At 38.5% G+C, this 12,712-nt stretch overlaps 1 protein-coding gene across 1 annotated transcript in view; it reads left to right on the top strand.

The window, feature by feature from the left end:
* Positions 1 to 12,712, top strand: part of irag1 (inositol 1,4,5-triphosphate receptor associated 1) — a 43,469-nt gene that overhangs the window by 17,036 nt on the left and 13,721 nt on the right. Inside the window, exons 19-28 of the mRNA XM_088334894.1 lie at positions 1,904 to 2,110; positions 3,983 to 4,089; positions 6,917 to 6,978; positions 7,102 to 7,275; positions 8,313 to 8,344; positions 8,499 to 8,540; positions 9,566 to 9,967; positions 10,068 to 10,146; positions 12,371 to 12,488; positions 12,592 to 12,622. Coding sequence (XP_088191020.1) covers positions 1,904 to 2,110; positions 3,983 to 4,089; positions 6,917 to 6,978; positions 7,102 to 7,275; positions 8,313 to 8,344; positions 8,499 to 8,540; positions 9,566 to 9,967; positions 10,068 to 10,146; positions 12,371 to 12,488; positions 12,592 to 12,622 — 1,254 coding nt within the window. The remainder of the gene's footprint in view (positions 1 to 1,903; positions 2,111 to 3,982; positions 4,090 to 6,916; positions 6,979 to 7,101; positions 7,276 to 8,312; positions 8,345 to 8,498; positions 8,541 to 9,565; positions 9,968 to 10,067; positions 10,147 to 12,370; positions 12,489 to 12,591; positions 12,623 to 12,712) is intronic.

Here is a 12,712-nt window from a genome sequence, read left to right as displayed (position 1 = left end):
ATATGTCCACTGGATGTCACCAAAGCATGCCACTTCCTACGTGGTCTTGTTGCATGTTTTTCAGTACAAATGATGAAATTTGGGGCTGAAAGGGGACCATTACTTTGCATTTATTTTCAATTTGAGGTTTATTTTTGTTATTGAGTGTAGTAACTTGTATATTTTGTGTGTTCCAAAAACAATTTGATTAATTGGTCCCTTTATAAAGCAATAGACAACAAAATACAACATGTTGAGGTAAATTCAAACTAGAAAATATGAATTGGCTTATGTTATCTATTTGCCTCTAAAATTAAGCAATTTTTTTCCTACGGCCTGACCCCAGTGTAAATCTTTTCAAACCAGTACAGCTCGTGACTCAAAAAGTTTGCTGAACCCTGCTTTATAATGACTGTTCGGACATCACATTGCGTTGGATTAACATGACATTTCCTTTCGGGCTTCTGGCCTGTTTTTTTTGTTTGTTTGTTGGTTTTTGTTAGGAAATACCTTATTTGTTGAGAACACCTGCCTCCATTCCAGCTTCCCCGCATTTGTCTACACCCGCTAAACGTGACAAAAATATTGCAATTAAAAACACATTAAACTTGGATGTGGATATTTTGCGACATTGTTCAGTGACGTACTAATTGTGTTTCCTGGAATGAGGGAAGGAAAAAATAAAATATCATCAACTACTATGTCAAGTGATTGTTATTATACAGTATGTTGCGTTGTTTTGGTGTCTGGAAAGTAATATACAAATGCATTTTAATTGTTTTAATTTCCTTTCAGCAATCAATGGTGGTTGATACAGTGGCAGGCAAACTATGCCTCGCAGGCCACATGCGGCCTGTTAGGCTTTTTCATCCTGCCTGCCAAACAATACGTAATGATCAATGGCAATATACTGTATGATAATATTACTAGGGCAGCACGGCGGCGCAGTAGTTAGTGCTTGTGCGGCACAGTTCATGTCATGGGAACCTGTCGTGGGTTCAAATCCAGCTCCAGACTTCCTGTGCGGAGTTTGTATGTTCTCCCCGTGCTTGCGTGGGTTTCCTCCGGGCACTCCGGTTTCCTCCCACGTTCCAAAAACATGCATTTCAGGTGAATTGGCCGGACCAAATTGTCCATAGGTGTGAATGAGCGAATGAGTTGTCTGTCCCTGTGTGCCCTGCGATTGGCTGGCAACCAGTTCAGGGTGTCCCCTGCCCACTGCCCGGAGATGGCTGGGATGGGCTCCAGCCCCCCCGCGACCCTAATGAGGATAAGCGGTACGGCTAATGAGATGAGATGAGATAATATTACTAATAAAAAAACAAAAAAAATGTTTATGGCAGCCCATAAGTTAGGAAGTTAGATGCAAAATAACTTTGTCTCCATTGCCGATTTGTATGTCTAAAACAAAAATACTACTACAGAAATAATACAAAAATACGTTAAAATTACTGCAACACTAAATATCAAATTTAGTGCTTAAAACAGGGGACTAATGTATTATTGCTCTTTCATTCTGAAAACACAAAACACACTAGAAATACTACACAAGTACTACTACAGTCACACTTTATAACCCAAAAACGTCTACCGAAATATTAAAACAAAATACAAAAAAAATACAAAAATACAACAGATATTCTAAAAAAATACTACTGCGCGAATACTACAAACTAATCTATTTAACAATTAGTATAAAGAAATATAACATGTAGACGTCTGCATGTATATTTATTCAAAAATGAAAAAAAATGGTATCGGTCTCCAGAATTGGCCCCTTGGCTAAAATGTTTGACCCAATGCAGCATGTCATTACAAATTGTTGCCCACCCCTGCTTTAGATATAAATATAAATAAAGTGTATTTGTTTTCATTTCCACTATTTCCACTATTGCTCATGGTATGCTTATCTTAACATTTTCAGGTTATAGAAGAATCAGAAGACATTGTACAGCCATCTGTTCTTCAGCAAAACACCAAAGAGTCAAGCAAAGACTCCAGTGCTGAGAGCCCCTTTTTCTTCCCCCTCACCCGCTCTCGGCCCTGTCAGCTCCCTGCCATGCCCACGCTGCCCGAGGAAGAAGAAGACTCTGCCGAGGATCTGGACAGTTCTTCAAGCTCGCCCAGTTCGGTGCGTCCAAAACACAACACAAGGTCCTTTTATGAAGAGGCTCATCTTAGGCCAAAGCATGTGAGTCTTTAAAAGCAGCTCGCGAGAAATCAAATTGGCTACGGAAAAGAATTCCTTTTAACGTTACCGCTCCAGGCTTCCTCCTCCAAAAAAGGTATGCTTTTTGGACTTTGCAAAAAAGTGATTAATGCCTTGTAAAGAAAATCCTTGTGTTTTCCTACTTCAAAGTGATACCTGACCATGGGTTTGTTTAGTCACTTGCCACCAAATTTACTGTGAGGTATATGTACTACATTTTTTTACAAATTGTTAAGTGCTGTTATTTTTTGTCGTCCTTATTTTGGGGCTGCTGGAACTGATGTATCGTATTTGGATAATAAGATGGTGATTTGAGAGCCAAGCTTGATCACTGAATGAAAGACATTGGAGTCATAATACAAGGCAAAGAAGTACTACATTTGAGTGATTCATGTAAATACAAAGGCTCATATAGTAATCCCTTGCTGTATCGCGGCTTATCGCAGTTTCGCTGCTTTGCGGATTTCCATTGTGCATTGTGTTATGCATTCTTATTGGCTAAACAGATGAAAATACTTTCTATCACCAAAAAAAGTTGGACCTCTCCACTCGCTTTCTCTCAAGCGACATGCAGGTCTTTGCCGTTTCCTTGTGGCTCCCTGTGTCACGAGGTGGAAGGGGTGACCGGACCAGAACGGAGGCAGGAGGCAGGAAGGGAGAACTCAATTGCGTACGATCAAAGCTTTTATTTACCAAAATAAAAGTTGTCCAAAAACTCCGGGACAAAACAGAACAAAAACATTCTTACACTCAGAATGGTCAGGTACAGGTTTCCTCCGACTTAAACTAAACAGGACAAGGCATAACAGAACAGAAAAGGTATAATGAGCCAACACCCGCAATACCCACAGCCCAACCTTAAATAGCAGCCACGCAATTAGCTGATCTGCTTCAGCTGGTGCCCTGGGGGCGGGGCAGACCGGTCGCCACGGCGACCATGACACCCTGGTGCTTTTATGTATATTAAATGGTTTCTGTTAGACACAACCGGAAGGTAGACGGAGTTTTCCATAACGTCCAAACAATGGCGGCAAAGTATCATGTAAAATAAAGTGGATCCGGTCCTTAATTCATTGTGTTGTACAATAAAACAACAACATTATTTTTAAAATTATAATTTGACACCACAGAATATATTAGTGAAGAAAAGGCTTTATAAATTACAATAATTTTATTTGTTAAACAAATACTTGAGCATGTAAATTTGGTTTGTTATTGAGTAACAAGAAAATAAATAAATAGATGAATAAATAAAGGTTTCTATTACATGGGTTTTGACTATCGCAGGACATTTTTAGTACCGGTCCTCTGAAAAACAAGAAATTACTTCACACAGTATTCTTAGTAAATTTATTTGTAGGATGACATTTTGAGGTTACGCAATTATACTTTTATATATTTAGTCGGCTCATGATTCTTCCACTATCAGTCTTTCTGCATCGGTGTCTTTTCTGAGATTTGCAGTATAAAGAGATGAAGTGCTTCATGCATTTCATGTCAGCGCTCATGAAAACTGAATATTTATGTGCCTTGCAAAGATGAGCAAACATAAATCAAGTGATAAGGCACCCCGGTCTCTTGTTCTTATTCTCAAAATGAGTTTTACTGATTTATTCCAGCAAAATATCAACATTTCTCAACTTTAGTATATTTTTACCTTTTACTACCTTTTAGAAAATCTCTCAGAATTACCTTTTTTTGCCAATATATTTTTACTGTAATGATCTGTCAAGCCAACTACACACTAATTTGTTTGTCACAAATATTTTTTTTCTTTTCTTTTTTTTTATATAGTGCACACTTACGGAGAGCGGAGCTGTTGTCATGACTGGCCCCACTATTGTTTACCCACAGCAGGCCTCTGTTGTCCAGCAAGACGGACGTCCTCTGGAGAAGACCAGGTGAAAACCGGCAAAAAAAAGGCACCATTTGTATTCTAGATTTGAGAATGGAATTTTGAGGTTGTCTGAAAGTGTAGAAAGTCAACCACTTGCATCCATCCTCTTGCATGGATGAATAGAAATATTCGTCAGATAAAAGTATCTAGTTTGTAGTGACGTGATGAGGTTAGTGTCTGGTGAGGCACATTCAGATTTACAAATAAAAGAACTTTAATGTTATTCATAATTTCATTAGCAGAGGAAGAAATGAATATATAAACTGTAACATAGAACATGTTTTATTTTCCTTCCTTAAAGTCAAATCAAGTCTCATTTATTTGTATAGCCCTTAATGACAAGAAGTTTCAAAGCGCTGCACAGACCACCATTACAACATCCCCTGATCTGACACCTACATGAGGGCAAGGGAAAAATAAATAAATCTTAGCTTGGAAGAAAGCTTTAGAAGGGGTCGCACATGAGGTAATACCCTTCCAGGATGACCGTGCTGCAATGGATGTTGCAAGAAATAAAGGATTGATGTTATTCAAAATATTGAATCTAATGTAGAATTTGTGTGTCTTGGTTTGTCCTCCTCAAATGCCCTCATCCTTGTCTTGGTTTTAATAGTGACATTTGGCCATTGACCAAAATACTTTGAACAACTCTGTCCAGTAATCTGATTCAAATTATATTTTTTAATTGTGTGTATGTGGGTTTTACTTATTGATTTTGCTCGATCGATCGAAAAGTGTTGAATATTTAGTGCCTGATAGCGGTACAAAAAATCTTTCATTCAGTAAAAACAAGACATTGATTGAATACTATAGGCAAACATACTTGAACTATCATACCAATGTTAATTTTTTATAAAAAAAAAAAATAACTGATTAAGAAATTTGAATTTCTTTTTACACATTGGAGTCTGTCAGGATGCCGCCACGTTGTGGTCAGTGGCACCAGACATCACAGGGCCATCTAGTGGTCAAATATCACACCCTGGGGTTTTAACTTATGAATGAAGCATATGTGCGGCTCCTTTTGAATAAAAGCATCAATAGATAGGTAATCTTCTATCATGAAAAAAATGTACATGCAATGAAAAGAAAGCATGGCTTGATTTGTTGTTAGCTTGCTAATACTATCATTGATTCTATTTTGTCAGGCTGAAGTGTGTGCAAAATGAGAATCCTTGGTCTCACTATTGCCCTCTGCCGTTAGGCAAAAGTATTGCGTGCCTCACTCTGCACCAGCAAATGCTCAGCACTGTACTACTGTATGATAGATACTAATGTTATTGTTAATATTCATAATATAATGTGAAATTTCAGCTCGAAAGCTTGAAAAAGAAAATCTGAAAATTGTGAAGTGTTAGATGTGCAAGAACCTTAACACTGAATAAATATAACCGTTTAATATGCTATCATTTTTATATATCCATGCTGAAGCTGTGTCTAACCTGCCTCCCCTGACTGCAAGTAACTGCTACTACATTACTGTTTTTTATTGTTGGATAACTAAATACAGAGTGGAGTTGGGCTGGCAATTCCTTCAGTAATTACACGGTAATCATTTAGAACAGGATTAATTTTTGAAAGTCTTATATTTTTTCTGTACAAAACAAAGAACATAGACCCAATCAAAGTAAAGCTTGTTCGTATATTGAACATTTTGAAACACTAGCACCGTTGTGAAAAGATCAATAAAATTAAAAAATGTTAATCTGTGACGTCAACTTTCATAAAGTCCTTTAAACTCACTATCACTTTGCAAATCTCATGCAATGAGATGTAGAGGGAATTGCTTGATTTTGATGCACTCAGTTTAGACACTGTGGGTTTGGTGGGTACTGAATTAATCAGCAGAGTGCACTAGAAGTCTAGAAGTTATCAATTTTGCAGTTCATTAATTCTGATTAGAATTATTGGTCCAAAGGAAATGTAGACACAGACAGAAGCACACATTGATAAAATAGCAAACTACTGTTTATTGGCACATGAGAAAATCAAAAGACCAAAAAAAATTTCAGCAAAAGGGGGCAATTTCATGTTTCTAATTACAACAATGGTAACGTGGAAAATCAGACTTTATGCGGTGATTGAAAAACACTAAAGAATTAAATGTATTTTAAAGTAATCAACGAAGCGGATGATCAGATATTATTCATGGTGTGTCTGAATATATATGTCTCGAAACCAAAACAGCAGTCTGTGAATTTCTTTTTTTGTTGTTACTTCACTTGGGAGGAACACCGCGTGGTTCTGGGGGTGTTTAAAAATCGTTCCCCTTTTTAGTCTTATCGCGTGCTTCTTCGAACTGGAAACGAAAAAATGTCATCTTCCACGAGCACATTTGTAGTGTGCACTTGTGTGCACTTTTCTTTTGAAGCTGTCCATCACGGGAGTGGGGACCCTGGCGTCGGGGGATGGATGTATGAATAGTGTATCACTTGTTTTAGGTAATCCAATAATCCACTAGGGAACACAAATAAGAAAAAGGCAGAAAAAAGGTCTTGTGTGACTAATAGTAAGTCTTTCGAGGTTCCTTCTTTTTGACAGAGTTTGTGGCTGGAAAAGGAGGAGGGGTGTATTTGTAGCAAGGGATTTCCACTACAGAGATATAAAAGGTGCTTTCATGTTTTGAATTCTTATTTCTTTTAAACAATAGAGTATAATGTTGATTGTTTGCATGTAAAAAAAACAGATATACTGCGCAATGCAGCATGTCAATCTATGAACAACAGGATTTTATATTTCCATCATGATAGAAGAGGAACACCCTCGCCTGCCTCCCCTGACTGCCCGACACTGCTAGTTCAGAGATTTACATTGTGTTTTCCTTGTTATAGACCACACAGTCCCAGAGCTCGTAAGGCCAGAAATGTCTCTACCGGATCAATCACCACAGTTGGTAAATAAAACACAACAGCAACATACAATGTAATGTGATCCTTTTTAGGAACATTTAAGCAGCGTTAGGCAACAATAACTGTAAATGTCATTTTCGATAATTAATTATGCGTGGCTCTTATAGACAGTGCAGGTCATGTGATCGACCTTGTTAAAGACAAGCTGCCGGAGATGCAGTTGTCAGAGGAGGATCTTCAGAAGAATCTGGAGCTGCTCGAACAAGCCAAGAAGGTCAGCGACCGCTTCCTGATGCGACGGGGCCGCCGCTCTACCAGCAGCCCTCCTGACTCTACCACAGGTGACACACAGCAATCATTCAGTAATCCTTTACTTACCACAGTTTCGCTACTTCACTGATTTTCGTGTATTGTATTCTGCATCCTGACTGCATGAACAGTTGTCCCACTCCTTTTCTGGTTGTCGGCCCACGTTGCCGTCTGAGTTGTACACATATGTAAAACAACTTGACAAACCTACATTATGCATGCAAAAATCTCACACTAACAAAATGGTCTGGACTGCCACAAAAGCAGCAAAAGGCAGAGAAAGACGCTTCCTGTTGCCAACACACTTGATTTATTGAGACTTTTATTGTTGTCCACTGTCAAATACAAGGTTACAGTAAATTCTAAATCAACATCTTTGATAAATAATTGACAAAACAGATGGGAAAAAAAGTGCTGAGGGTAAGAAGCCGGAGCTTATCTTGACAGTCCAAAAACTTTTCACAATAATCCAGTTGGACTTCTCGACCAGCTACATGTGGGTCTCTGACACTTCCAAGGAGCTCCCTGGCTCTTTTTCAAAAATATTTTCGATAATGGAAACATGTATGGTGGTCTGTAGGACCAAAACATATGGTAAATTCAGTTTTCCATACTGTCCACATCATGGTGGAAAAGTATTATCTAGAGGGGATTGTGGTCTTTATCAATACAGTTGTGCAATAAAATGGCATAATTATTTTTAATTTATAATTTGACTGTACAAAAGTTATTTGTAAATAGAAAAAAAAAAACCTTTGTAAATTGCAGTACTTTTATTTGTTGAACAAACACTTTAGCCTGTAAATTAGGTTTGTTCTTGAGTAATAAATAAATAAACGAAAGAGTTTCTACTTTGCGGATTTTGACTGTTAAGGGACAATTTTGGAACGCAACTCTGCGAAAGATAAGGGATTCCTGTTCTCCATCAGACACTGTATTCAGTTTTTGCCAAATCAATCATCCCAATGTGACATTTAGTCTCCCCACATTTTGATTCTCAGGAATCAAACTGGAATTAGGATAGCAGTCTTTTAATGAAACGATTAATTTGTGTTGTATGTTTTCTCAGAGGTGGCCTGTGGTCCGCAATCAATCAGTCAGGTAGGCTGTTTCATATTAAAATTTTATATTTATGTTTGTTTTGTACCTCTATTAAAAAACATGTACTTGTGCATTTCCAAAGGTATGGTTGATCAATACATCCTGTATATTTTCCTCCACGCAAAGTTATTGTCTGTGTCGCCCTGTCCTGTAGCATCTGGACGTTTCCTCGGCGAGGGGAAAAAAGGACGTGGAGGTCAGTGTTTCTTTTTCAATACTACAGTTCTTTTAACAATTACTAAGCCACATTCCAATATCCAGAATCAGTTTTGCCTTGAAAATGTAAAGATTGACACTGTACTGCGGCAGTCAATTCAGAAAATTAATTTCGCAGTAAACCGTGATTGATCAGATGATTATATTATCAATAAAAACTCCAGTTGAAGCATTAAAGGCGTAATTACGAAAAATTGCGGGGAAAAAAACAACATAGATGGGTAAAGAACTGAATATGTGGTAGAGGTTGATTCAAGTATCGGTCCAATATCACCAAATACAAAACAAAACTTTCTTTAGAATTTTACCTCATTTCATCTCTAATATTGGTGCTAATTTTTAAGCATCCCATTCCAGTTTCTTCTCCCTTTCTATCCAACAGCTTCTGGATATACCATGTAGAGACGTAGTCATAGCAATTATTAGAAAGCCATGGATTTTCGCGTTGGCCATAGATAACCCAAATTTAAGTGGAGCAGGCTTTAAATCAAGAAAGATTTTATCAATCTGTCTTTGGACAAGTAGGTCTGCTTATTTAGAACAATTATGAACATGAAGAAAACATTCTCACAAAATAAGGATATCGTGCCGATCTGACTTCATTTTACTTTTATCAAAGCTGGTCAAGACTTCCTTATTAGGAAGCAGAGAGGGATGGAAGTGATGAAAAGCATGAAAATGGTGAAAGTAAGAAAAATACTATTTTCAATTACAGTCCAAACACCCCCAAAAAGGAAGAGTTTATTCGAGCTGTCTATGAAATGCACGTAGTTGTACGCACTGCACAAGCCCCTTGAAAAAGGCTGAAATGATGACTTAAGGCAGGAGATGGTGTCAGTGAGTAGAATATTTCGAAACTCTGGACAGTATTATTCACATTTATTTAAAAGGTAAACAAAAAAAAAGGTATTTCGGTAGCAAATATGAAAAAGGGGCCTGATTTTAACTTATGTTTGTGTGATTCTTTGATCCTTAACTGAGCCTTAACGTAATGGCCTCTCTCAGGGAAGTAGACTAGCAGTGGATTGGAAGCCCGCAGAGAAGAGGAAAGTGTCTTCCGGGACCCTAACGCCTCGTTTTGCAATTCCGAAGGAAAACTGTGAAGCCAAAAGTCCCCCGGGAGATAATAAAAGTGACGATGGAGGACGAAATTTAAACCAGGCCCCTGCCACAGGGGTCGCCAAGCCCGTCCCCCGACCTCCTACGCAACAGGCCCCCTGCACGGCTGAGATAAAGACCATCGGTGCCTTTCCACCACTAATGAGAGCTGTCTCTTGGGACGCCATTGGAGGTATTAACTCCAGAAATGGAGCAGAAGACACAAGCTTGGACAAAGGTCGGGACGGCATTTTTAAATCTTCGGGGCTCAAAGAGCTTCCTGCACCCAAAATGTCTAAATTCAGAGAGGTATGACACTGTCCTTTAATAAACTGAGAAATTGATTGCCTCTAACTAAGAATTTTGATAAAGTTGCATGTCCTTTCCTGTCTGTGTGACGCATGATAAGGAGCACAAGCTGATGCGCAACCAAAGCCTGGTCGGCTCCAAGCTACCGGACTTGAGCGAAGCCGCTGAACAGGAAAAAGGTGAATCTCTTTGTTTGCCTTTTTGATCACGTAAGACCCAAAAGTACTTTCAAAACAGAACGGTTGTGAGGGTGTGTACTTCCTGAATTTCTGGGAAAATCTCATAATGAAGATGATGAGGTGAAGGAGGAGGAGGAGGAGAGGAGGATGATGATGATGATGAAGGGCGTCTTTACTTTGGCGATCAAATGTTTTATGTAGGTGTCCATGGTAGATTTCTTATGTGTTCTGAAGTCAAGGTAAATTCAATTGTTCAATTGATACAAAATCATGTGAGTGAGTCATCAACGATCAAGGGTGGGCAAACAATTTGAGCCGCGGGCCACATTGGGTTAAAATATGTAACTAAAACGCTAGGATGAAAAACATATTGATTTTATGTATCTACTATTTTATCTACTAATACAGTCTCAAACCAAATACCTTGGCAAAAAAGGAGGGGAAAAGGTAATTAAGGCATATCCAATTATTCTCATAATTAAAAACATAAAAAAATAAATAAAAAGACGAATTTTTTTGGTGCTTTTTTTGCTCATTCCATTCAGGCCAAAATGATAAAAAAGGGGCGGAGGGATTATATACGACATTAAAATAGCAGTGACCATATGTATTTATGAATAAACACACATGCTGACATTTACAACTACATGTTATATATTTTTGTGCGTATAGAACAATTAAATGAAATTGGTTATAGTTTTGCTCAGAATTAAAGCAAAGTAATAAGTTATGTCGCCTTCAAAGCACTACTGTTGATCCCGGTTCACGGATCCCTTAACCATGTGGGTCGTACGGACACAACCTCCTGTAGTGTGTCTTGTCTTATTACTTGAAACTACCCAACACTATTCAGCAAAACAAAATTGCTTCCATTTGTTTTGTTGAACACAAAGTGTCAACAAATTTGGTTTGTGTCTCCCACATTGCTTTAAAAAAAAATAAAATTGCAAACATTTATAAATCTTGAGACCATTGCAAACCAAATTTATTTTCAAAAGTTTTCCACTTCTACAAAAATCAATGAAGCTTTCCACATGCACGCCTGTGCACACAAATGACAGGATTTAGCAATCTCAGTGAAACAGGTTTCCGGGGTTACCAGTAGCTGGAGAAGCCTCCTGATCTGACTCAAATACAGCATTTTCAACATCTGGTCGCTGTTGTTTTTCGGGGTAAAGCATCACCCCGTTCTTCAGAAATGAGCCAGACCGTGGCATTGACTGGCAGTGTCGTGTGACAACACTGATACTAGATCCTGGATAACTGGGTTAAAACTATTTTGTTACGAAACAAAATTCTTAATGAGCTAGCAGCTAGCTTTAGCAATGCTAATCTACATAGCATCTACCGTCATCTGAGGACCTCTCACTTACTGAGTGACGCTGAGCTGCTGTTAGATGCAAAGGATGTGATGCTCTCTGCATTTTCTTGGATTACCACTTGTGTGGCGCTTCTCAAGGTGTCTTATTTTCCTTCATGTTGAGTTTTTAAGTTTTTCCTTGCCCGCAAGTCAGTTTCAGATCAGGGGATGGTGTAATTGCGGCCTGTGCACTACTTTGAGACACTTTGTGAATAAGGGCTATACAAATAAACGTGTCTTGACATGACTTTACACCACTTTTATGTCAATACAATTAGGTTTTTTTTTTGCGTGCATGATTATTGATTGCATTCAAAACTTGTCATACGCCTTTAGCCTCAAACTGTTTAGCCCAAGTGTGACCAATACATATTTTCTGAAAGCTAAACGTGGTTTTGGATGGGAGGTGTCACAAGACTGAGGACTGGGTGTGTCCTTCGATGTAACTCTCCTTCTGAGCATTGTAGAAAGTCTCCTGAACCAGGATGGGGACTGAGACCAGGGGAAGAAGCCCGCAGCCCAAAAGGACTTTTTGGTCTTGGTAGTATGCATTAAAACCCTCAAAATACAATACGGCTAGCTCAGAAGTTTCCTTTTAAATCAATAATACAAAAGATACATGATAGTAAAACGGCAATTAAAGAAAATGTAGCCAGCTATTTGAATATTTTACTTATGCTATATTACATTACATAGTTTGCCTGCCCCTTGTGATAAATGTTCTTACTATACAATACCAATTACTTTAGCCACCACTTTGTTGTTTAAATGGTTACTTGGTAGCTACAACTTACCTATCAGTGTGGGTTTGTAGAAAATCATCAAGGATATCAATCAAATTTCATTTGGGAATTCCGCATGCAGGACCTGCTCCCTCTCCAAACGCAGCGTCGGGTGGCGAGGACCCTAAGTCAGATGCCATGCCTAACATTTCCGACGTCATGCTGAGAAAGCTCAAGCTTCATCGCGGTCTTCCCGGCTGGTGTGTGTCCCAAAGCAACATCTGCTCAACTGATATTTTGGTTGCGACATCATAACCTGCATCTGCCCTGCTTGCCTAACCATTACATTTCGTTTCATTCCAGTCCACCTCCACTCACTGAAAAAGAAGTCGAGGTTTGTAATTTTTCCAAGTTTGCAATATAATTTCCTAGATATGAGCAATGCATGTATTCAGAAAACTTACGTTTTTTAAAGGTAGTTAGC

Source organism: Urocampus carinirostris, chromosome 4, assembly GCF_059441175.1.
Source record: "Urocampus carinirostris isolate Australia breed hairy pipefish chromosome 4, RoL_Ucar_1.0, whole genome shotgun sequence".
NCBI lineage: Eukaryota > Metazoa > Chordata > Actinopteri > Syngnathiformes > Syngnathidae > Urocampus > Urocampus carinirostris.
This window is presented reverse-complemented; position numbering and strand designations above follow the sequence as displayed.